At 38.4% G+C, this 27,990-nt stretch overlaps 1 protein-coding gene across 1 annotated transcript in view; it reads left to right on the top strand.

Moving 5' to 3' along the window:
* LOC124556231 (O-acyltransferase like protein-like) overlaps positions 1–27,990 on the top strand; it is a 263,370-nt gene that overhangs the window by 213,888 nt on the left and 21,492 nt on the right. Inside the window, exons 9-12 of the mRNA XM_047130221.1 lie at positions 691–856; positions 12,087–12,166; positions 12,380–12,475; positions 26,056–26,185. Of these exons, the coding sequence (XP_046986177.1) occupies positions 691–856; positions 12,087–12,166; positions 12,380–12,475; positions 26,056–26,185 (472 nt within the window). The remainder of the gene's footprint in view (positions 1–690; positions 857–12,086; positions 12,167–12,379; positions 12,476–26,055; positions 26,186–27,990) is intronic.

Below are 27,990 nucleotides of genomic sequence, written 5' to 3' on the forward strand. Positions count from 1 at the left end.
ACGAACATTTTCAGAGCTTGTGTGTTCCTTCCTCAGTAAAGAGAAAAAGACTGGATGGGAAAGGTTGGAAAAGAGGGGCAAACCTCTGTTTAAGGAGAACCCACCTGCTGTGAAGACAAGGGGAACCAAATACGAGGAACATCTCATATAACTTATTTTATTTCTATTTTCTTAGATGGTACTATCAGAAAATATTTGTTTCTGTCTGAATTATGTAGTAAATATGAATGATAACTAATTTAGTGTAGAATAATTAGCTTGCTGTGTTACTTGACATAGAATTGAAATATCCTGATATGAAGTAGGTAAAGGCCTACCATTAAACTGAATGAAACATCATTAACATAAAATAATGATCAGCAAGGTGATAGCAACAAAGAAAAGCATCCAGCAGTAGAGTCCTCCAGTAAATTTGCATATTTTTTGACTAAGTATTTCTAATAGAAAAAAATGTAATCTAATATTCAAAAATTTGTGAGTACTGCTACCAATAAGTTACACACACTAATGAAATGAAGGCTTACAGCAGACACTCATTAGTAATGAATGTGAGCTTTGCTTAAGTCACATAACATTAAGAATATTATTCTTATTTTTCAAATCCATTACTGTTTGATTAATGTCTGTAATTAAAAAATCTCATGTTGCTAATTTCAAATAATGGATTCAGTTGTCCTTATTTTCATACAGACTGACTGTTCCATATATGTTTGTTCTGGGAGTTGTGGAAATAAGCATGAAATGGTTCTATTATAATTCTGTATTTGAACCACCAACAATGGACCATATAAATTGTCCAAAATACTGGTGGAGAAATGCACTTTTCATCAACACCTTTTACCCAGTCCAAGACATGGTGAGTAACATATTCAGTCATTAGAAGCCAGGGAAAATTTATTGCACATGAAATTATGATATCATAAAGGAGTGCCTTTGTTTTTTGGCACATGAAATAATTAGTATTAAAAATCTCACCTGGAAAACTCTACAATATTTACTTTTTAGTATTATTATTCAGTTTACCATTTTCTTATAATTGATAAAAAAATAGGTGAAGTTGTGAGCTGCCACCAGGAGAGTCTATAAATAGTTGGAATCAAGGATAGACAATGCAGTCGGGGAGCATATCACTAGAGTACATACCATTCTACTCGCACTGGTGAAACCCTATTTGAACATTGTAAAGTGTGTTATGTAGGGATACTAGAGAAGAAATTGAAGACTGTGTTTCTATAAAGACAATGGCAGGCAAGCCAGAAGAACTGAGCAGTTATTATTGTACATGTATGGAATTGAGCTTTGGGCTTTTATTAATGTGTGTCTATTTTGAGACTCTAATTATGACCTGCATCTTGCATCATAATGATTTTATATGGTTTGTGGGAATAAACTATCCAGAAGTAATAATTTTGTGTCAGTGTTTTCAGGTAACAAGAACACAATTCCATATTCTGATGCACTGCTACTGTTGAGATTTTAGACTTCCAGTTTGTAGTGATTAGACAGAGAAATTTGATACAGTAAGGAATTAGGTAAAGGCTTAATCTAAAAACATTTTGGTGTGACACTCAACAGTTTAACTGAATAAAAAGCAATTCTGTGAGTAGTTACTGTGCAACTATGTCAGATCATTTTTGTTCCTGCCATTTTAGCACGTATCCTGCTGTTGACAGCTGTGATAGATTCCTTTGATGTGCATCAGACATTACATAAAAATAATAAGCAAATACATCCTTGCTAATGTTGTATAACAATGCCTAAGCATGTCTACCCCAAGAGAGTTTGGGTTTAATTGTTAGCTCACAGAAATTAACATTACTTAAGTCTCGTTGCAGTGGCATGTTGTCATACTAGTTAATATATACATCCTGGTATTTGTTTTGCTTGATGCAGAGATAATTTACATTACACCAAAGGTCAACTTAATCAGTCTGTGAAGGAAAGACCAGTGCCAATTGAAATAATTTGATGATGAAACTTAAAAATTTGTGCCAGACTGGAAGTCGAACCTGAACCTCCCACATAATGTGAACAGTTGGCTTAACCACCTTATTTTTATCTCATTTTGTTCATTATGGCTCATTGTATTTGTCTGGGGTGGATGTCCCATAACACTTGTTCAAGATCCATTAACTCAGTCTTTTTATTACAGAGGGCAGCTAACCCTCTGACCAAACACGCTGAGCTACCATGCCGGCATCTCAGCCATCCAGACATGGTTCCTAGCCAACCCAAATATTCATCTTGTCACATGCAAACAGAGTTCATTGTCCATGTCCAACAGAACAAATGCCACACTGTTGTTAATACAGTTGCAGAAAATATCGAATTTTGAAAGAAAGACATACCAGCTGCAATCAGGCACAAAAACAATTTGATAGAGAAAGTTTGAAAATTTGGACTGGAACAGGACTCAAACCCAGATCTCCAACTTAATGTTAGTGGTAGTCCTAACCAACTTGGATATCCAGACTTGCTTCCCATCCAACCCAATTTTTCAGCTTGTCATGCGCTAGTCACTGTCCATTCACCTACTTGCTCGCAGCAAGTGCTGTATTCCCATAAGAGACATGGATCCTGTTGTGCATCTGCATTGGAGTTATCAAGGTGGTCTGACCATATATACAGTATATAACATAACTTTATCAGTGGTTTGAGCTCTTTCATATTTAGATATCTCTACTGTTTCTGACATTATATGAGAAATCATTAATATCGATAATAAATAAGATAGAAGCCAGTAAAGAATCTTGAGGAATTTACTAACTCAAAAACATTTTCTTTGAATCCATAGAACAGCAGTTTGTTTAACAGGATTTCATAGATCACTGTGATGAAAATTTGATTAATTGGAAATTCTACTCTGAAACACCTACCCATTCTCCAGTTGCTAAGTGCACCTCTGTCAGAACTGACAAAGAAGCTTTAACTGTACTCAAACCTGTTCTGAAAACAAAGTGACTATTGCTGAAGATTGTGTGTTCCTCAAAGTATTTTATAACTTAGTTATTGGGCACCATTTCTGCAGCTTTGGATAGCAATGGATCAGTTTATACAGGCTTGTGATTGTTATAACATGAAAAGTTATCTTTCATATAAACTGAAGTAACTTTCACATACTTTAATGCCCATGGAAATTGGACTTTGAATAAGTATGTGTCCACTATATGTGTAAGCAGTTTTACAACTCAACTTCATTCATATTTTAAAATTATTGTATATGATGCATGAATGTGACTATTGATGTTGTTCCTTGTTTTTATTTCAACATTCTAAAAACATCTTGCACCTCAGCCAATCTAAATCTAAATGTGTGTCCTGGCTTTGCAATATTTTCCAATTAGTAGTTACAGTCATCGGTTACATTGGGAGTGTTGACATTCCTTATTATTTTTTGTACATTCTCATTAAAAGCCTATGGAAATGTGAAAAATTTAAACTACTACACTGGGTCTGACTACTCCTTCCCTATTACATCCACAGTTAATTATCTTCCACATTGCTTGTGTCTTATTGTCTGATGCAACTATTATTAATTCATAAAATGCTGGCCTTTATGGCTGGTATTTGCATTGTTTCTGATATTTGATTTCTGGGCATAAGGCTGTGGTCCAAGGCATAATTGTCTTTTCATCTTCCATCACTGGAGACATCATCAGAGGCTTTACTGTCTTGGAAAGTTATTACAGACTCAAACAAGCTCATCAAGCTGAACTGTTTTATGTCTCCATGCAACAGTCATTTTTTGAAGTCATCAGACCACTGCCTAAGACTGCAGAGTCATGCCAATTTCTGCTACAGAGCATGTAGTCAAGAAGAGATGGCACTGTTTGTTTTATTTAGTACTAATGCCTACACTTGTCTAGTTTTAATCCTTCTTCTTTTCTGTAGAAATTTTTTTGTGCTTTAGAATTTTTATGGCTTGTTTTAAGGTCTGACTGAATCACTTCTTTTTGGTTATGATATTTTTTTTTTATTATTCTAAAACCTATCTATCTATTCCTATTGTAATAATGATCACACACTCTTTGAAATCTATTAAGTCTATGTGACATTCCTTTTTTCACCCAAAAATTTGTTGGGAAAAATACCATTATTTACAGTTCTGTGAAATATGACTAGGAACTCAACTCCTCATCCCTCCCCCCCCCCCCCCCCCCCCTGACACCTCCTCCATCAGCTGAATGGTCACAGCCATATATATTTTCATGTTTTGCTTATTCTTGGATGACAGGCACAGACATGAAGGGGTTGTGATGTGCTTGGTGCAGAATATGGCAATCCTCCCTCTTGGTGGTTATGTGTGATTGTCTGGAACCTTGATGACAAATATGGTTGCCCCCACATTCTGACTAAAATGTCACTCACAGCTCTATGCAGGCATTCATACTTGCAGTCAGTCATCACACCATGTCAACCCTATAAAATGAAAATCTATACAAAAATGGAATGCATTCAATTAATACTTTTTACTTATATTTTGTTGCATTTGTTCCCTTGATGTTGAATCTAAGTCACTGTACATCTCAGATTCAGATTTTTGTAGATAATTTACATTAATAGGGTCTTGTGAAACTTCAGATAAAAACAAAGACCATAACTTTGGTTACAACTCGCCATTTATTCACAATTAGAGTAACTTTCGTTTGAAGTAATAGAATGTTGCACAGAGACTGACATGATGATATCACGCTTGTTGTAGAAAAGTGCAACAAGAAAAGCATCTGTTCAGCATTGCAGAATTTCCAGACAGTGTCTCAACATTTCAAATGGCAGATAAATTGGAAGTTTCAATTACACTATTACATTTTGACCTCCCTATTAAAAGAGCCCAATATTTATGATAAAAACATATCAGTTGTTGATGCTTTTCAAGTTCTAATTCAGAATTTATGTACTCATTATTTTATTTGGAAACATAATTTATAATTTTTCCGTTGATAAGTACAGATGATTCAATCTAAGATGTTGTTTAGAAATTCCCTAGATAAATTTTCATTTTAAAGTTTTTTTTTCTGGAAGAGGTCTTTTTAACTGTTGTGTGTTATTTTATTGGTTCAAAAATCCAAAATGAATAGTGATATTAACAATTTTACATTTGTAATGTGTTTTGAAATTCAGAAACATGATGTACTTTAAATTTTTTATATTTCAATATTGATTCAAGCCACCATGTTTGACAAAATATGGAATGTATTCTGGATCCTCTACCACCTAAGCTTCCAGATGAGGTATTAATTCTTAGAAAGATAATTGCTTTTTGTAATAATTAAATTTGCAAATTATGTATTTTGTCAGTTTATGTACCATTTCCATCTCATAGTAGCTCACATGCCTATTTAAAAGTTGTGGTCATTATCAGACTACTTTGCATGCTATTGTTACTTGAACTGCTTTGCAGTATGTTGGTTTTGAGTTATTGCATATTTTCAAATGTGGATGTCATTATGGGTTGTTAATCAAACTTTATTATTGTTTATAAATGTAAAAATATAAATCAACTGTTGTGATGCTAATTAAGTGTAGGGAACACAAGGATTATATCAAAGATTATGTAAATTGAAGATGGGGGGGGGGGGGGGGGAAGAAAGGAATTGAAATAGACAAAACTATTGATGTCAACTGAATTGGGACTTTATGCAGAAACAGTGTTGATGAGTGAAAGTGTATGCCAGACCGAGATCTGAACCGAGGATCTTCTGCTTACTAGGCAGTTACATTAACCACTGCACCAATGGACACAGTTTTTATTGAAATTTTGTGGACTATCTTGGCATGCCTCTCAGCTGACACACATTCCCACTTAGTGCTACCAATCCATAGTCCCTGCCCATGCCCTCCACATTCGCTGTTTTGAGATTCCTGCAAGAAGTTGAACAGAGTTGTGTATCTACACTGAAGGGGGTGAATCCATTCCCCGCGAAGGTGAATGAGTTATACAAATACACCACACGTTCAAATAACTGATTCACCTGTATTGGCAATTAATCCATCACCCTCAATGCAGCAATATTCTGTTTGACCTCCTGTGGGAATCTCAAAGTAGTGAGCATAGAGCACATGGACCAGGATTGGAGATAGGTTGCACTAAGTGGGAATGTGGGTCAGTCAGGAGGCATGCAGAGATAGCCCACGCAACTGCAATAAACACTGTGTGTGGATAGTGCAGTGGCTAATGCAACTGCCAAGTAAGCAGGAGAGCCCAGGTTTGGGTCCCAGTCTGGTACACATTTTCACTTGTTGCTGCTGATTTTAAATAAAGTCCTGATGCAGTTGACATCAATAGTTCATTTGATTTCATTTCTCCCACCACCACCTTCAATTTATATATATGTATCACAGCTGTACACTCCACACAGTGTCCATTCTTTCAGACATATCTGAAAAACACAGACACCATGTAGTAATATAATAACAAAGATTCATTTCAACTACAAGTGTTATTCACTGGAATAGAACAAGAAAACTTCATCTGCATAGATCAATATCAAGCACATATGATTCAGTGCTCAACAACTGACAAGGCTGGTTAGGAAACTAACCAGTACCTAGCCTAAAGTGTTACAGCACCCCTTTAGTATTGCATTCATATTCCATTATGGATAGAATTCTAACATTTTTGCCCATTTATACATTAGAATTTCTGTATTTATAAAACATACATGTTTGTTGTCAGATAAAATTGACTTGTTTTTCTTAATTCTGTGTATTTGAGAATGTGTGTAAATAAGTACACTAAATTAACACATTAAAAAGGTAAAATGAAGATACTAAAGCTTTTAAATTGTTAAAATGACATTACATATTTTAACCTGTGTAAGGAGCATGATTTTAAATCAAGATTTTTTATGAACTATAATTGATTGATTAATGGTTAAAGAAATTTACAAAATGTTCCTCTTGATGTTTTTCAGAATTAAAAACAGCCAAAACCTCTCTTGGTGTCATCAGTTTTCTTGAACATATTTCTCCATGCTCTTATTTCTTGTCTCTCTGTATTCAGCAGATGTTCCCTTTTAGGGCTGATTTTTTCTAGCATGTGATTTTTCCCTACAACAGTAGAATGTTTTCTCAACAACAGAACCCAGATACTTAAAATTATAATCTTCCAAGTCCTGAAAATAACTGGAAGACTGGGAGTGTACCCATGAACAAAAATAAAAAGAAATTCTGAGATGAAAATGACAAGATGAAAAATACAATTTTTCACTTTGGGGTAACACAACCTCCTCTGTCAGAACCATAGATTTTACATAATACATTATGTGCAAGGAACTGCAGAAAGCATAATTAAAACCAAGCAAGTGTCAAAAAATTAAATTATCAGTCTTTCATGAGACACCTTATATGCTACAACAATTTGTGTAGCAGACTCTTTTAGACATAACAGTAAAGTTAAAATTTTAGGAAAATATGTAAGTTTTATTCTACTAAATCTACAAAATGAATATTGTCCAACTAGTATACAAAATGATTATTAGTGCATTTCAAACAAAATAAGAACAATGTCAGATGTCTTTCTGCAGCTTCTTTGAACATCACAGAATGTGCCCTCAATACTAAGAACTACAGTTCTTGTGTTACTTCTGGCAACAACCCTTGTCATCTTGATCTTGGCGCATAATCAAGTATTATGGCTTGACTTGAGGTTTGAATAAGTTACTCAAAATAGCATGAAAAGTCAGTTTCTTTTGAATGAACAAGGAAGTAAATATCCAGATAAAATACATATATTCAAAATGAGGAAGCATTTGAAGCTCTAACTCATACTGACGAGGCACACAATATAATATAAACTAACATTGGTGTATCTTATCAAAAATAAAAGAGTTACACAAAATTAATCAGGATACATAAGAAAACATCATACTTGTTAGGTAAATGTTATCAGGAATTATTCTCAGGAATTATCATGAATTATTCTCAAACCTAAATATCTTAGTTGTTCAGTAGAGCATAATTAAAAGTGCTTACTTGAAGTTTCCATTTTATTTAACCTAATAGCAAGACACTGTTAATGAAACATTCATTTGCACACATGTAATAAATAAAATCAGAAGCCAAAAATGAGGTACAATGACAACCATTAGTAATAGAAGAATAACACTGTAGAGATGGGGTTCTTTTGTTTGTCAGGCACATGGCTTTCAAAAGTTGTGTGCCCCCTGAAGTAAATGTATGTGAAAAGTTTATTGTTTTCCACATAACATACATCAGATTGCAGTGAATAAGTTTGTCTTTTGTTAGGTCCCTTATGTTGTTATGGCTTTTCTTTGTTGTTTCAAATCTGTGAAATTCCACAAACCAACCAGTTCTGTGGATCTTGGGTTGACAAACCTATAAACATTTTGGTGAGGGTTCTCCACAACTTCAAAAGGTCCAATATAAATTTGGAAAACCTTCTTCAATTCTGAAGTGATTAACTTTGATCTCTAATGTGTTTTACTAACATTGGATCTCCCACTTACATCTGAGTCACCTTTACTGTTTTTTTATTGTATATTATATTTTATTTTTATTTTTTTAGCTTCACCTATTTTTTCATAGCTTCTCTGATTATTGCCTCCATTTCTTGAGCAGAGTTAGGTTTACATGCAGGAAGATCAACTAGCTTATTCAAAATGTTTGCAAGGTTTTGTGAAACATTATTTCCTGCTTGTTCTAGACCTGAAGAACTGATTTCTATTGTTTCTACAGCTGTTTGAATTAGTTCTACCCTATTCCCCTCCTCTGATTCTTGTTGAATATTGTCTAGTAATGCTGAAAACTACGCCATGTCAAAATATTTGAACACCTCTACTGGTAATTCTTATGATGCAAATGTCTGTAGTTATTAGCAATATTTCCCAGACTCCTATAAAGTACAGCACAACACAGAAATGTAAACAACTGTAGAAATGTACTTGTGTCACATGAACCAGATGTCCAGAGTTCAATTTTCCTTATATTCCAACCAGTTTTTCAAAGTTCCAATCTCAATCTGTTTTCAGAATTGTCAGAAGTGATGTTGGCATCTATCATGGTTCTTGTTTGTGACAGAAAATTTCTAATTTCTCTTCTGCTATAGAAAACAGGACCTGTTAATTTCTATACATTAAAATCATGCAGCATGGCTCTAGTTGAAATGTCACTCACAGTTATATTCAGGAATTTATTGTTGCACACACTTACCACATAACTTCCTGAATAGAACTGTGAGTGACATGCAGTCTAACATCAGGCCACTGTCATGTCCACATGTCCCAAGAATCTGGATACGCCACAATTCAACCAGCTGACAAAACGGAGACCCACAATAGGGCCCCTTTCAAGTTATGGCAGGGTCTTACAACACTTTCTCCCACACGTACACAGCAAGACTGTGTCCCTCACAGACATCGGTCAACATCTGATCCTGTCTATGCCCAAGCTGGGTAGAAACACTAAACATGAACAACACTCTGGCGACCTTTCTACCTGTCACAGAATACCAGTACAGAGAAGAAAGTTGAGTATTCTCACGGCGGAACCCTGTTTCTATAGTCAATATAACTCTCTTATTCTAGTTACAGAAACTACATTGTGGAATAAAGATGCTAGTCAAGATGTACCACTTAAGAGTAATTGCATGCAATTCTACCAATTTTGAATTTACTGTATTTCTCCCATCATGAAATATGTTAAAGAAATGAAGATTAGGGCTTAATGTCCTGTCAATGGCAAGATCATTAGAACAAGACCACAAGCATGGGTTAGGAATGGTTGGTGAAGCAATTAAGCCATTTATTTTTTAAAGGAGTAATCCCTATATTTTATGGAAACCATAGACAATCTAAAAGAGGATGGCTGGACAATATCTTATATCTGGATAGCTGGACAGAGGTATAAACCTGTGTCATCCTGAATGTAATTTCAGTGTCTTACCATATCACCACCTCACTCAGTCCATCATTAAGTATATTTCCTTCCACATCAATGAAACAGTGTTGGCAAACCTACACTTGCATGCCATGGCTTTATCAAGGCATAAATCAATTTTTTGTGATTGTATATCAATGATATTTCAGTTTACAGCCAGCTGAGTCAATTTCTTGTCATGATATTCCAGTTGACAGCCCATCATCCACCATCAATGAGCTGTATAACTGGAAATTGCTTTATACAAAAAAAATTGGCATATTGGTATAAACATAACAATGTGCACTCTCTTGAATATGACTGCTTTATTGTCAGATAAACTGTTATGGAAAGCAGTCATCACATATCCGAATCGCAAAACCTCATGGAACACTCATTATGCCAGCAAAATTTCAAGACGTACTGAATAAAATTCCTTTGTGCTCTGCTTCCATTTGAGGATCTCCATATTACTGTCAACACCATCCGCCTGTACAACAATACATAGTATCTATACAGTTAGTCCAATGTGAAGCACTCCCTCAGTATATTTTTATTTCATTACAAACCCATGATCACATTCTTTGTGACATAGATCAGTTTATTTTCACTAACAATTATTTTACCACTAAAGACTATACCAAATATACTGCTTCACAGAAAAACATATAAGAATTCAGAATCTTGAGCTTTCAGAACAATTTTGTATCTGATCTATCAAAAGGAAAGCAATTTAGATGAAAGAGGAAAATGAAAACTACACCACAAAAATTATAACAGCAACATACAGAAGTGAGAGAAGTTTCTCATTTAGGCAAAAAATGCTAATTCAGACCCAGAACAATATCCTGAACATGTGTTACTTTTTATACTCCTCGTTCAATTTGAAATAGTCATAACTTCATGATCATGGTCAGCTTCACTGGGTTTTAAGATATTCACTTACATCATAATGTAACAGCAGTAGACCACAACAAAATGTAAATTAACAGTTAAAAGGAATTTCTGCCTGTACTTCTGAAAAATCATACCATTCATACTGATATGGCTATTCATTCACTTACACATTGTGTCCTACAAATCTCAGATTGAAGGAGAGTTTTTGGAGGTGTGGAATAAATATGTTACTACAGAGAAGAGGTTGTTTAAAATTGTCTGTCTACACTATTCTAGCTATTAACTACTAGTAATGAGGTATGCTTTTAAGGCAATGAGAATAATATGCAATGTAATACCTACAGCTCATTGTAGACAGAGTTTTAGAATTCTTCATATTATAAGATTGCTATCATTATTTATTATACATTGCCTGAAGCATGTCAGGGAGAACTATTACTGCTATCAATAGTAAAATAATGGCCAGAATACTAGGATCAAGTATGACCTAATATCATTCAGTTTTAACTACTCAAAAACATCGACTTGCTTTGCCATACCTTGTCATATCAGTTCAAGGAAAAGATCAAAATATTTCTATCAGAAATAAATGTTTATAAAGAAGATGCATTTCTAATGAAACATAAGAAATGGATGTGACTTGATATATATGTACTCTTGTAGTTGTAGAGTTTGGTATTGGCTGTAAATGGACATGAATGTAATATGTATTTTTTCAGTGATTGGAGACTAGGTGTGTGTGTGTGTGTGTGTGTGTGTGTGTGTGTGTGTGTGTGTGTGTGTGTACGAACAATCTATTGACTTTTATACAAGTTTATTAACGTAAACATATTGCATTGGCACTTGCAGTACCTCAGATCACCTCTGAGGTTTTTACAGTACCAAATATCCATTCAGTTATTCAAATATTCATTTATTATAACTAATTAAGAGAATTTTAGTCTCCTTATTTTCTTTATGAAGTTTTACACATAACACTGTAATTAATATATAAACAAGAAATACCACTGGTTACACAGAATTCAACTATTCACAGTCAAGTGGTTTTGGTGTTCAGACAATGAAGTCACCTAGTGTTGTTTCACCAATATTACGATGGACAAAATAATTGCCAGTTATTTTCATATACATAACCTGAATTTTAAGCTACATACTAGTTTGTCAGTAATAGGATCAGATGTTTTTTTAGAATCGAAGTCTTCAGTTTACAAAATAATATATACTGCAACCTAATCTGAATTTTTAAGAAGTGAGTGATTTAGTGACATTGTTATTTCAGTTTTCTTCTGAAAACTAATGCTTTTCCATTTCAGTGCATGTTGTGGAGCTGGTATTTAGCAGATGACACACAGTTCTATATACTTGGGATAGCTATACTTATTGTGGCAGCTAGGTAAGAACCATGCATGAATGCTATTTCTAATGATTATTTCATCACTGAAACATATCATATAGCAGGTAACAATGAAAGAATGTGCTTTTGAAACAGATTAAAGAAATCTTTTTGTATACTGTCAAAAATTTGTTAGCTTAAAATTCAAAAGCTGATTATAAGTACAATAAATTAAATTTCCTTGTTGAGTAAAGAATAATTTGTCTTTTTCAGCCATTTTCAGGTAGCAGCAGCAATGGTTGCGATGCTTCTAATGAGTTCATGGTGCACAACTGCATTTATTGCTTACACAAATAAACATATGCCAAGGTACAGTCAAACTGTGGATTTACCAGATATCTAATTATATGTTTCTGAAATACAACCATGAAGATACAGTACAAGAAAATCTTCTTCTCCCCCTTGCAATATTTTGTGCCCCAGCTGAATTATAAGTAATTACTAAAATTGTTACATCTAATCTAACAATAATTATTCCAGTAAGTTAAGACAAAATTTAAGTGTTATGGACTAAATTATGTAACTGTGCCATCACTCAAAACTCAGTATCTGACTTCCTAGATTTTTTATAACCAATTTTTGTAATAACTGCTATATTGCTTCTGAGAAGATATGAGGCTTAAAGCATCAGAATATATCCCATAGTAGCATTTAATAGTATAGTATATTAAGGACCCATTACAGTTTACAAATTTGATGTCACCATATTGTCCTTTACGTTTGTATGTTCTTGTAATATACCACATTTTAGTTTATTCTGAATATGATTTATTAACTAAATACATCTTTTATTTGATATAAATATTCTGTTCTGCAAAACTTAAGAATGAGACAGAAAAAGTAACATAACATATTAACTACTTGTTGGAAATGAATGAAAGTGTAGATATATGTTGCCAGAGGTCTTCCAGTCATGCACAGAAAGCTAGACATCACATGGCATGAGGTCTGTATGACTATAGCACTAAATGGGGCTGGCCCTGCAGCACTAGGCAGTTGAACGGATGGAAAAAAGACAGTGTGTATCTACATCTACATCTACATTTATACTCCGCAAGCCACCCAACGGTGTGTGGCGGAGGGAACTTTACGTGCCACTGTCATTACCTCCCTTTCCTGTTCCAGTCGCGTATGGTTCACGGGAAGAACGACTGTCTGAAAGCCTCCGTGCATGCTCTAATCTCTCTAATTTTACATTCGTGATCTCTTCGGGAGGTATAAGTAGGGGGAAGCAATATATTCGATACCTCATCCAGAAACGCACCCTCTCGAAACCTGGACAGCAAGCTACACTGCGATGCAGAGCGCCTCTCTTGCAAAGTCTGCCACTTGAGTTTGTTAAACATCTCTGTAACGCTATCACGGTTACCAAATAACCCTGTGACGAAACGCGCCCCCCTTCTTTGGATCTTCTCTATCTCCTCCGTCAACCCGATCTGGTACGGATCCCACACTGATGAGCAATACTCAAGTATAGGTCGAACAAGTGTTTTGTAAGCCACCTCCTTTGTTGATGGACTACATTTTCTAAGGACTCTCCCAATGAATCTCAACCTGGTACCCGCCTTACCAACAATTAATTTTATATGCTCATTCCACTTAAAATCGTTCCGCACGCATACTTCCAGATATTTTACAGAAGTAACTGCTACCAGTGTTTGTTCCGCTGTCATATAATCATACAATAAAGGATCCTTCTTTCTATGTTTTCGCAATACATTACATTTGTCTATGTTAAGGGTCAGTTGCCACTCCCTGCACCAAGTGCCTATCCGCTGCAGATCTTCCTGCATTTTGCTACAATTTTCTAATGCTGCAACTTCTCTGTATACTACAGCATCATCCACAAAAAGCCGCATGGAACTTCCGACACTATCTACTAGGTCATTTATATATATTGTGAAAAGCAATGGTACCATAACACTCCCCTGTGGCACGCCAGAGGTTACTTTAACGTCTGTAGACGTCTCTCCATTGATAACAACATGCTGTGTTCTGTTTGCTAAAAACTCTTCAATCCAGCCACACAGCTGGTCTGATATTCCGTAGGCTCTTACTTTGTTTATCAGGCGACAGTGCAGAACTGTATTGAACGCCTTCCGGAAGTCAAGAAAAATAGCATCTACCTGGGAGCCTGTATCTAATATTTTCTGGCTCTCATGAACAAATAAAGCGAGTTGGGTCTCACACGATCGCTGTTTCCGGAATCCATGTTGATTTCTACATAGTACATTCTGGGTTTCCAAAAACGACATGATACTCGAGCAAAAAACATGTTCTAAAATTCTACAACAGATCGACGTCAGAGATATAGGTCTATAGTTTTGTGCATCTGCTCGACGACCCTTCTTGAAGACTGGGACTACCTGTGCTCTTTTCCAATCATTTGGAACCTTCCGTCCCTCTAGAGACTTGCGGTACACGGCTGTTAGAAGGGGGGCAAGTTCTTTCGCGTACTCTGTGTAGAATCGAATTGGTATCCCGTCAGGTCCAGTGGACTTTCCTCTGTTGAGTGATTCCAGTTGCTTTACTATTCCTTGGACACTTATTTCAATGTCAGCCATTTTTTCGTTTGTGCGAGGATTTAGAGAAGGAACTGCAGTGCGGTCTTCCTCTGTGAAATAGCTTTGGTAAAAGGTGTTTAGTATTTCAGCTTTACGTGTGTCATCCTCTGTTTCAATGCCATCATCATCCTGGAGTGTCTGGATATGCTGTTTCAAGCCACTTACTGATTTAACGTACGACCAGAACTTCTGAGGATTTTCTGTCAAGTCGGTACATAGAATTTTACTTTCGAATTCACTGAACGCTTCACGCATAGCCCTCCTTACACTAACTTTGACATCATTTAGCTTCTGTTTGTCTGAGAGGTTTTCACTGTGTTTAAACTTGGAGTGAAGCTCTCTTTGTTTCGCAGTAGTTTCCTAACTTTGTTGTTGTACCACGGTGGGTTTTTCCCGTCCCTCACAGTTTTACTTGGCACGTATCTGTCTAAAACGCATTTTACGATTGCCTTGAACTTTTTCCATAAACACTCAACATTGTCAGTGTCGGAACAGAAATTTTCGTTTTGATCTGTTAGGTAGTCTGAAATCTGCCTTCTATTACTCTTGCTAAACAGATAAACCTTCCTCCCTTTTTTTATATTCCTATTAACTTCCATATTCAGGGATGCTGCAATGGCCTTATGATCACTGATTCCCTGTTCTGCACATACAGAGTCGAAAAGTTCGGGTCTGCTTGTTATCAGTAGGTCCAAGATGTTATCTCCACGAGTCGGTTCTCTGTTTAATTGCTCGAGGTAATTTTCGGATAGTGCACTCAGTATAATGCCACTCAATGCTCTGTCCCTACCACCCGTCCTAAACATCTGAGTGTCCCAGTCGATATCTGGTAAATTGAAATCAATCAGTGAGCAGTTACAGTGCACTGTGGTGGCATTCTTCATTATAACATGACTTGAGGATAACATTTGGGTGACTTCATATGAATAAGAATCATCAGGAAACTGAAATAAGGATGAAGTGTGACATGTGTAGCCCTGCAGTTTGATGTTGCTGACAGCATTGTTTCACATGCGTTGGGAGCATTCCTCACCACAGGCACTGCTCCCCAAAGGATTCTGAGTTCTGTTGACACCTAAACAACAGTGTCACCATTTGTGATGGAGCCAAGAGCGTAGGGACTGAAACAATTAGAAGTGGAGTCATGTCCTCTTCTCACGTGAAGGCAAATTCAGCTTGAGTAGTGATTCTGGATGTATCCTTATGTGAAGAGAGGTGAAAACATGCAATGTACACAGGAACTTTCTCAGTCATGATCATTTTGGTGGTCCAGGTATCATGGGGTTAGAAGACATAATGCTGCATGTGTGTACTGACCTCCAAATACACACATCAAAAAAAGTTTTGTATCACCTCAGTTCCAAGAGTTCCAGAACGTGTATGGGAAACTGGGACAGAGATCAACATAAATGTCATTTCTACCCTTTTTATTGCTCATGAAAACCACATATTGCATGTTATACCATGATACAGCGAGACCTTCAGAGTTGGTGGTCCAGATTGTTGTACACACCGGTACCTCTAATACCCAGTAGCACATCCTCTTGCATTGATGCATTCCTGTACTTGTCGTGGCATACTGTCCACAAGTTCACCAAGGCACTGGTGGTCCAGATTGTCTAACTCCTCAACGGCGATTCAGTGTAGATCCCTCAGAGTGGTCGGTGGGTCACATCATCCATAAACAGCCCTTTTCAATCCATCCCAGGCATGTTCAATAGGATTCATGTCTGGAGAACATGCTGGTCACTCTAGTCGAGCAATGTCATTATCCTGATCGAAGTCATTCACAAGATGTCCATGATGGGGGCACAAATTGACGTCCATGAAGACAAATGCCTCACCAATATGCTGCTGATATGCTTGCACTTTCGGTCGGAGGGTGGGATTCACATATCATACAGCCGTTATGGCACCTTCCATGACCACCAGTGGCATATGTTGGCCCCACATAATGCCACCCCAAAACACCAGGGAACCTCCACCTTGCTGCACTCACTGGGTAGTGTGTCTAAGGCGTTCAGCCTGACTGTGTTGCCTCCAAACATGTGTCCATGATTGTCTGGTTGGAGGCATATGTGACACTCATTAGTGAAGAGAACATGATGGCAAGCCTGAGCAGTCCATTTTGCATGTTGTTGGGCCCATCTCTACCACGCTGCATGGTGTTGTGGTTGCAAAGATGGACCACACCATGGATGTCAGGAATTAATTTGCACATCATGCAGGCTGTTGTGCACAGTTTGAGTCATAACACAATGTCCTGTGGCTGCACAAAAAGGATTATTCAACATGGTAACGTTGCTGTCAGGGTTCCTCTGAGCCATTATCCATAGGTAGTGGTCATCCACTGCTGTAGTAGCCTTTGGGCGGCCTGAGTGAGGCATGTCATTGACAGTTCCTGTCTCTCTGTATCTCCTCCATGTCTGAACAACATTGCTTTGGTGCACTCTGAGACGCCTGGACACTTCCCTTGTTGAGAGCCCTTCCTGGCACAAAGTAACAACGCAGACATGATAAAACCATGGTATTGACCATATAGGCATGGTTGAGGTACAGATAACACTAGCCGTGTAACCTCCTTCCTGGTGGAATGACTAGAAATGATTGGCTGTCGGACACCCTCCATCTAATGGGCACTGCTCATGCATGATTGTCTACATCTTTGGGTGGGTTTAGTAATGTCCCTGAACTGGTCACTGTTATTGTGACACTGTACTCCTTCTCCATGTGTGTCTTTTCTCCATCTGTGTCTCTTCAGAGGTGCATTCAGCCCTGACTTCACTTTAATGGATGACAATGCATGACCAAATCGAATAGTGCAGGTAGAGGAGCTATTGCAACAAGAAGGTATTGAATGAATGGACTAGCCTGCCCATTCCCCAAACTTAAATCCCATGAAGCACATGTGAGATGCATTGGACATGTTCACAGGCACCAATGACTATTCAGCATTTGTGAACTGTACCGGTGGAGGAATGAAACACCCTACCATAAGAACTCCTTACTGACCTGATGGCTGGCATGGGAGCACACTGCAGGGCAGGCATGCTGTTCATGATGATCGCACCCTGTTACGTACCATGACCATCATAAATCATGGTGACTTCAGAGTAATTATTGCCTTTGAACAAATGTGTTATTTCTGTTCATCTCATTGCATGTCTTTTTTTTTCAGTTACCTTCTGTACTACACTGCAGCAATTCTTTCTGTGTGTGCTCTAAATTTCATCAAGTTGTATTACTTGGCAGTGACACAGCATGCAAAACTTGCTTTTGTTGTTAAGTTTTGCACAACAGTGTATATTCCTAACATTACAAAATGTTTACTTGTGATTTAAGTTATATTTTGATGTGTGTAATGTCATTTACTATCCACTTCCCAAGTGACACACAAAATATAGGATAACTCAATAAATTGTTGTGCCATACATTCTGAAACTTGTTGTTGTAAGCTGCATCACAGTTCTGTATATGAGATTTTAAAATCAATTTCAGGCATTAAATTTGGATATAATCTAAGAATAATTTGGGTTATTATATTTGTGTTTTCATTTCATTTTATTATCTTCCTGTAAATCATTTACATGATGTAGGAATTGTCACAACAAAGTTATCATACTAGTACAAGTACTACAGACATAATAATGGAATATCACTTTCAAGGCATTTTTTAAAAAGTACAAATTTAGACGTATAAATTAAAATTTTTGGCAATAAATTTACACACAATCAAAGTACTCCTCTACGTCATAGAAAGTTTTGCTTAAAAGGTAATTTTTAAGCTCAGTCTTAAATTTTACTTCATGTATTATTTCCTTCATGTACACTGGCAGAGCATTGTAAAGTTTTATTCCAAAATAACTTACATGCTTTTGGGTTTGTGTTGTCCTTACCCTTTCTACATACAAATTCTTACAAGTTCTAGTTTTATAATTATGGGTGTCCTCATTTGTACGTAGATTTTTCATATGTGCTCTTGTACACACAATGCTTTTAAAAATATACAGTGTTGGTATTGTGAGTATTTGCAGTTCTTTGAAAAGGGGCCTACAATGAGTTCTTGGAGAGTTATGTGCTATGATTCGTATAGCTCCTTTCTGAAATTTGAAGATAAGTGGTTCCAAATATTCTGATAAATTGTAGAAGGAATGGCTCATAAAATATTCTTTTATGTTTTTGTCAATATCTGGGGATTTTCAAAATTGTACTCAAAATTTACTAACCACCTGCTATAGACTTTTGTGCCAGAATATAAAACTCCATTCTGAACCTTCAAGATGGATACATAGCCTATATGGCTGCTATTTTTCCTTAAACAGTGCTTCCGTTAAAATTGCAATACTGTGCAGGTGACATGCAAGAAATATGAAGTTGACATGGACTTCATCTTGGATGTATGGTCCAGTCACACAAAACAGCTAGGAGAAATGCCATCTACATTCTGTATATCAGAAAGGATTACGCAGAAGATTTCTCTGTCACAAATCACATTTGAAAGTTGGTTTGTTTGAAAGGTGATTGAGTTAAGACTTGCATAACAAGTAGAAATTTCTACCAACACATGGAAGTCAACAGCTGCTGGATGATGGCCTCTTTGGGTTGTGGTTTATCATTCTGCAATACTGCAGTCTGCATCAGTTGCAAATGCACTACTGTCATGTGAATGTGGAGTCAGTGGGCTCATGGGAGGACAGACACATTGTTTGCTCAACAATGCAGGATAATAGAGCTGTGTCACACACGCTGAGTCAGGATATGGGCTTGTTTGCAGCAATGCAAGTACACTCCTGGAAATGGAAAAAAGAACACATTGACACCGGTGTGTCAGACCCACCATACTTGCTCCGGACACTGTGAGAGGGCTCTACAAGCAATGATCACACGCACGGCACAGCGGACAGACCAGGAACCGCGGTGTTGGCCGTCGAATGGCGCTAGCTGCGCAGCATTTGTGCACCGCCGCCGTCAGTGTCAGCCAGTTTGCCGTGGCATACGGAGCTCCATCGCAGTCTTTAACACTGGTAGCATGCCGCGACAGCGTGGATGTGAACCGTATGTGCAGTTGACGGACTTTGAGCGAGGGCGTATAGTGGGCATGCGGGAGGCCGGGTGGACGTACCGCCGAATTGCTCAACACGTGGGGCGTGAGGTCTCCACAGTACATCGATGTTGTCGCCAGTGGTCGGCGGAAGGTGCACGTGCCCGTCGACCTGGGACCGGACCGCAGCGACGCACGGATGCACGCCAAGACCGTAGGATCCTACGCAGTGCCGTAGGGGACCGCACCGCCACTTCCCAGCAAATGAGGGACACTGTTGCTCCTGGGGTATCGGCGAGGACCATTTGCAGCCCGCCTCCAGTGGTGTCGCAACAGGCGTGAATGGAGGGACGAATGGAGACGTGTCGTCTTCAGCGATGAGAGTCGCTTCTGCCTTGGTGCCAATGATGGTCGTATGCGTGTTTGGCGCCGTGCAGGTGAGCGCCACAAGCAGGACTGCATACGACCGAGGCACACAGGGCCAACACCCGGCATCATGGTGTGGGGAGCGATCTCCTACACTGGCCGTACACCACTGGTGATCGTCGAGGGGACACTGAATAGTGCACGGTACATCCAAACCGCATCGAACCCATCGTTCTACATTCCTAGACCGGCAAGGAAACTTGCTGTTCCAACAGGACAATGCACGTCCGCATGTATCCCGTGCCACCCAACGTGCTCTAGAAGGTGTAAGTCAACTACCCTGGCCAGCAAGATCTCCGGATCTGTCCCCCATTGAGCATGTTTGGGACTGGATGAAGCGTCGTCTCACATGGTCTGCACGTCCAGCACTAACGCTGGTCCAACTGAGGCACCAGGTGGAAATGGCATGGCAAGCCGTTCCACAGGACTACATCCAGCATCTCCACGATCGTCTCCATGGGAGAATAGCAGCCTGCATTGCTGCGAAAGGTGGATATACACTGTACTAGTGTCGACATTGTGCATGCTCTGTTGCCTGTGTCTATGTGCCTGTGGTTCTGTCAGTGTGATCATGTGATGTATCTGACCCCAGGAATGTGTCAATAAAGTTTCCCCTTCCTGGGACAATGAATTCATGGTGTTCTTATTTCAATTTCCAGGAGTGTATTTACACAAGAAGCACGATGATGTCTGGAACACACTGGACTTTCTGTGGCCACTGTTGTGGTTTTCTTTCTCATGGCAGCAAAGAGAGGCACACTGACATTGGTGCACCCTATGACAATCTTGGATGCAGAAGGAGTGGCACCATGTCATGTTTTCTAATGAGTCCTAGTTCTGTGTGTGTGTGTGTGTGTGTGTGTGTGTGTGTGTGTTTGTGTGTGCATGCGTGCGTGTGTGTGTATCTGGAGGCTCCAGAATGAATTAACATCATATAGAGCCAGCATCTGACATGAAGGTGTGGGGTCCCTTGTTGACTTTTGTTGTTGTTGTTGTGGTCTTCAGTCCTGAGACTGGTTTGATGCAGCTCTCCATGCTACTCTATCACTGATTGATACACACTGTCTGTTTTCCATCCCTTGTTGACTTAGCTGGTTCAAAATGGCTCTGAGCACTATGGGACTTAACTTCTGAGGTCATCAGTCCCCTAGAACTTAGAACTACTTAAACCTAACTAACCTAAGGGCATCACACACATCCATGCCCGAGGCAGGATTCAAACCTGCGACCGTAGTGATCGCGCAGTTCCAGACTGTAGCGCCTAGAATCGCTCGGCCCCTCCGGCTGGCACCTAGCTGGTAACTTGGACTGAAGGGGCTACATTTCTGACATCTTAAGGCCAGTGGTTGTGCTTAACTTCAAGATCTGATAAAAATATCTTTCAATAAGGTAATGCATGACCAAACCCTGACCATGTTATCCTGACCTAGCCTCAATTGCTTGTCTGTTGCCCCAGGCAGCATGTTCTCCAGAGCCTTCACTCACTGAAAATATTTAGTCATGGGTTGTTGAGAGACTGGCACACCTCAACTCACCAGTCACAATGATCACTGAACTCTGGCACAGAGCTGAACCAGCATGGAATGACATATCCATATCTGTACTCCAAGCTCAGTTCAACCCAGTGCCAGATGTTTTAGAGCCATTGTTGCTGGCAGTGATGGTAGCTCTGTGTAGTAAATTCTGCACCTTGTATACCACCAAATCACCTACAAATTTAATGACATATTCTTTCTATTATTCTGTACACTGATGATCCAAAACATTATGACCACCTGCTGAATAGCTTGTTTGTCCATCACTGATTCTGTATACAGGGGTCTGACAGTTTGTTGGTGGGTTTGTGGAGGTATGTGGCATCAGACGTCTATGCAAAGGTCATGCAATTCACATAAATAACACTGAGTGAGGTAGCACAGTGGTGGGTACACTGGACTCGCATTCAGGATGATTGTGGTTAAAACCTGCATCCAACCATTCTGATTTAGGATTTCCATGATTTCCCTAAATCGTTTGAGGAAACCAGGGTGGTTCTTCTGAAAGGGCACAGCCAACTTCCTCCTCCTTCCTCCATCTGAACTTGTACTCCATCTCTAATGACCTCATTGTCGACAACACGTTAAACACTAATGCCCTCCTCTTCTGCATAAATAATGGGCTGCTGATTTGTGTATGCGGTGAGAACACCTGATAGTGACCCTTACAGATTCAATAGGATTTACATCAGGTGAATTTGGCCATCGAGACATCAATATCAGTTCACTATAATGCTCCTCAAACCACTGTGGCATAGATCTGGCTCTGAGACATGGACAGTTATACTGCTGAAAGGTGACATTGCCTCAGGGAATACATCAAGCATGAAGAGGTGCTGGGGGTCCATATCTGTCGGCTTGTCTTTGATTACTACCAGGTCACATGCAACCACAGGAAAATGTATCTCTTAGCATAATACTGCTCCAACAAGGCTGTGTCTGTGGCATGCTGCAAGTTTCAAGCTGCCATTCACCTTGATGATGACTTTTGTGGAGATGACCATTGACCTAGTGTAACAAATGTGTGATTCGCCCAAAGAACCAACACATTTCCATTGGCTGACGATTGAATTTTGATGGTCCCGGGCACACTGCAGTCATAATTGATGATGTCATTGGGTCAACATGTGAATGCATAGGGCTGGTCTGCTGCAGAGCTCCATGTTCAACAATGTATGATGAACAGTATGCTCTGAAACACTTGTGCATGCACCAGCATTGTGCTCTTTCAACAGAGATACCACAGATCACCATCTATCCTACTTTACAGAGCAGGCAAGCCTCCAAACCCCATGTTCTGGGTTTGTCAGGGATGTCCAACCATTTAGCACCTAGTGGTAGTTTCACTGTCCTTCCTCCTCTTTCTCGAGATGGTCATGACAATAGCACATGAACATTCAACCAGCCTCATTATTCTCAAGATACTCAATCATAGGCTCTACGTAATAATAATCTGTCCATTGTCAGGGTTGCGTATCTCAATAGAATTTCCCATTTGCAGCCCATATCTATGCTAGGGTGATCCCCCATCATGTCTGCTCTGCTTATGTACTTTTCTCACCGCATCACATGCTCACAAGGCAATCGTGTGGCATCCCACATCAGGGTGGGCAATACTTACAATGTTTATGGCATGTTGATGTATATGCACAATAAGTAAAATGTATCTTCTATCCCCTCTTGTATTCCTGTTTCAGTAACCAGCAGTGTAGGCTTGTGGTTGTGAATTTTATTGTTAATCGTAAACTTACTTTTGTTATTAATCACAAATATCATTAGGGAGTATACACATTGGCATATAAGTGTAAGAATCCCAAAGCCCTTCTGCAAGGTTGTTGTTTATCAGCTTTACACAATATTCTTAGAACACACTTCTGTAGAATAAATACTTATTTTAGTCAAGACACAAGGGAATTTAAGAGATTAGCTGCTAGTGGGCATTGATTTATATCAATGGGGCACATTGAAAATCTATGCAGACATGGGTTTCGAACCTGGGTCTCCCGCTTACTAGGCAGTTGCACTGATCACTATGCCATCCAGACACAGTGGTCACCACAACTGCATCAACTACCCTAGAATGCCCCCTGTCAAACCCAAATCCTTAACTTATACTACCCACTACTGATGTAGTGACCCTGATCGTTAGGCTTATTACTTGCTGCATCTCACTGATTCCCATAAGAGTCCGATCTCGATGTGCATCTGCACTGAAGGGGTCATTGACCATCATGCCCTTAATTAATTATATATGTGTTGTCTGGCCTTTTGGACATATCCTAAACCACAGACACCATTTTGATCCATTTGGATCAATTGGAGTCTATTTAGATCAAAATGATGCCTGTTCTTTAGGACGTGTCCAAAAGACTAGACGCTACATATGTCATTAATTAAGGTGATGGTGGCTAATGATCCCTTCAGTACAGATGCGTACCAAGCTCGAACTTTTACAGGAATTGGCGAAATTCCATGAGTAATGAAGCTAATGAGCAGGGGCACTATACCAATAGTGCATGGTATATGTTGAGATTTTGAATCTGACAGGAGGCATGCTGGGGTAGTCCACATGGTTGTTGTGAGCACTGTGTATGGATGGAATTGTGGTCAGTGTAACTGACTAGTTGGCAAGAGACCCAGGTTTGAATCCCAGTCTGACACAAATTTTCAACTACCCCCACTGATATAACTCAATGCCCACTGGCAGCTAATGTCTTTATCTCCTTTGTGTCTCAATTCATAGTGGCTATAGTGTCAAAATGGTGTCTGTTCTTTCAGACATGTCCAAAAGACCAGACACCAAATATGTAGTTACTTTTTTGAGATTAGCTGACGTGCTCCAGAAGATTGTACCATAGGAGAACATTAAGTGAAAGTATGCAAAGTATGGTAGCAATCCCATCTGCCAGTCAAAGCAATGACACAGATTTCTTCATGCAAAACAAGCATGACAGTGTTTTGATCAATTTATCCAAGTATTGGAGCGACTTCAGTTCATTGTACATCTGGAAGCCAAGGAACTCTACACATGGAGCCTCATCCTTTGTGTGCCTCTTGATCTCTACTTCTGGTACATTTAAGTCGTTTTTGTTTGTAGTTCTGTAAAAAGAATATTTGTAAAATTTAGGTTTAAGTTGTCTGCTGTGAAACAGCTGTAAGTCTATTCCATTATCCTCCTGCCTATGTTTCATATGGGCATATCTGAACCCTTTATCAGTATGCTTGTGTCATCAGAAAACATTCCTGCAATGTCATGGGTAAATAATTATTGTATGTCAAGAATAGATGTGAGCCCAGCACTGGCTCTTATGAGTCATTAAATGCTACTCCACTTTAAATTTAGTCTTATTCCTGTTGTATTATTTGTTAATGTGTTCCTTTGCTTTTTGATGTTAAGATATGTTTCAACCCATGCAAGAGCTAGGTGTGCCTCAGCTTAGGGAGATAGGATCACTACTGTTAATGTTATTTATTAATAACTTATAATGTAACATAGCAGTAATCTTAAATGTTTTGGAATGACTAGACAAACTCTAGTATGTTTTCTAGTATTTCATTATTAAGTCTTTTATTTATTTGTTGACCAATATGGTGCAGAATAAGTCAATTTGTGATCTTGTGTATATGATGCCATGATGAGAAATGTACTGGAAACTGATGATGAAAACCTTATGTCATGACGAAGTGATAACATAATCGTGAACACAACTAAAACACACAGTAATGTATTGAATTAGGCATAAGTAATGCTGTCTCTGTGATGAAAAAAGTATTTAACTGGATGCATGTAATTCAGGGACTTTGTTCCCTGCTTTTGTTGACTGACTGTCAATAATAACAATTACTTAGGGAGATTTTTTGTTCATTCCATTATCATTACTACCCCATAGATTTAGTTTGTGGAAAAGTCATACATTCATTAGCAAAATTTTGTACACCTAATCAATTATAGTTTAGACGGTGGATTAATGTCTCTTCTCCACTATTTGTTTTTTAACTATTACCAACACAAAAACTACAATACAAATGTATAAATCACTCAAGGCTAGATATATAATAGCACAACAATACTTTCTGACACAAATTTTATTTAAAAACCCATGATAAAACAGAATCCAGGGCACTTTACAGTTGTTCACTGTATTTTGCATTGTATGCTAAGATAATTTTAAAATTCTCTATAAAATTTTATGCAAGTACCAATATTGTTCCCAATGAAATCAGTAGCAATCATCAAGGAACCTGTTTTGACTCATTGCTTGTATTACTTCCATTCAATCCAATAAAATGTAAATAATAACTACTTTTCTCTCTATTTTTCAGTGAAGATGATCCTCTAGCATTGTTTGATAAGATATATGACAAACCATGGACCAGATTAGGTCCATATATCATTGGAATGTGTGTAGGATGGCTACTGTACAAAACTGACTGCAAAATAACAATGAACAAGGTACCAAGAAAAATGTAAATGAAATAGTTTTTCCATGCTCTTATTTATTGCATTCCTAAACTGTTGACAGTCCAGTTTATACCCTATATGGCCATTATTGTGGATATATGTGTCTAGGATTATTCATTCATAAACTCTGAGGTTTATTTCTCTTTTATGTGGATACTTTGCAAGTTCTGTGAAAGTAACACAAACTGGTTTATTCCCAAAAACTTTACATTTTCTCAGTGGCTTATCCACCATTGTATTCTCAGCAATTGTATAGTGAAGATTCATTCTTTTGTGTCCTTGGGAGAGTTACTTATCAGGGCTTGCAGGCAGACGCAGTCATTTTGAGGGGCTCAGAACAATGGTCACAGATAATTTATGTCTCTTTTGGAAAGATAAAAATTCCCAAGGGATCAGACTAGACTATAAGCTGGATGCTAAAATGCATTTATTCCAAAACCCTTAAGATTTTTTTAATAAACTCTCAGTGATTGAGACATTGGATTTGCAGTTTGGAGGAATGGTGTTCACATTTTCATTCACCAATCCAAATTTAAGTTTTCTGTGATTTCTCTCAATGATTTCTTCTATACACTAAAATGATTCCTTTCAAGAAGGGCAGAGCCAATTGCTAATTTGACCCCCATTCTTCTTGTCCATTCTGAGATTGTATTCCATCTCCAACAGTTTCATCATCTTTCCCCCCCTCCCTCTCTCTCTCTCTCTCTCTCTCTCTCGCTCTCGCTCTCGCTCTCTCTCTCTCTTCTGTAGTGTGAGCAGATGCACATGGGCAGATCACATGGGACCTGTTGTGGCTCTTTCTCCTGGATTCTTCAAAGAAGTTTAGGAAAGCATACTTCAGTTTGTTGATCCATCATTACTGTTGCTCATTCTTCAGACCCAATTGTGGTGATGTGCCCACTACTGGTAAAGAAAGTTTGCACCATTATTTACCCATGCTCCATGTTTTCATCATATTTGTCAAATAACCATCAACAGGAAAGCTCCAGATATGTGACTACTATTTTGTCCCTGGGACATATTGATAGAGTTATACAGGGTGTTTCAAAAAGGATATACATGTTACAATGTATTATCTATCAGTCACTGTGCCACAGCTTGGTTATTGGAGGAACAAATACATTGTCTAGTTTATATTCCTTGCTGCCAGATGTTGTTTGTCTTCTGTTTCTTGATTACCATCATGTTGCAAAATGGCTACTCTGCAAGAGAAATCATTTTGTGCTCTCAAGTTTTTGAAGTGGAATTCCATGATTATAGTACAAAAACGTTTCAGAATAAGGTACCAAACTGATTCTCTGAATGGATGGAACATTCACAGATGGTATCGACAGTTTGTAGACACAGAATGTGTATGTAAAGGAAAGAGTCCCAGCCACCCTCATGTTTCTGATGAAAATGTCACACAGATTCAGCTGCTTTCCAATGTAGTCCTATAAAATCAACTTGTTATTAACAGTCAGTAGTATCCTGCTATGTTACAAAACTGGTTATTTCTGAGGATGTACAAGTGAAACTCCATTTATCAACAAGATTAGGCACCCCGTCTTTGGAGTCACAAAGTGAATGGAACTCTACTCAGCCATTGGCTTGGTTGTGAAACAGCTGGCAACTTAGCCCTTCACAGCTGGCCTCTGTGGTCACCAGATTTGAAGCCCTATGGCTTCTTCTTGTGGGATTTCATTAAGAACAATGTTTATGTACCAACACTACCACAGAACCTAGAGGAGTTGAAGAACCAAATAAGTACTACCATAACATAATCACAATGGACATGCATTCTCTAGTATGAAAGG

Source organism: Schistocerca americana, chromosome X (assembly GCF_021461395.2).
Source record: "Schistocerca americana isolate TAMUIC-IGC-003095 chromosome X, iqSchAmer2.1, whole genome shotgun sequence".
NCBI lineage: Eukaryota > Metazoa > Arthropoda > Insecta > Orthoptera > Acrididae > Schistocerca > Schistocerca americana.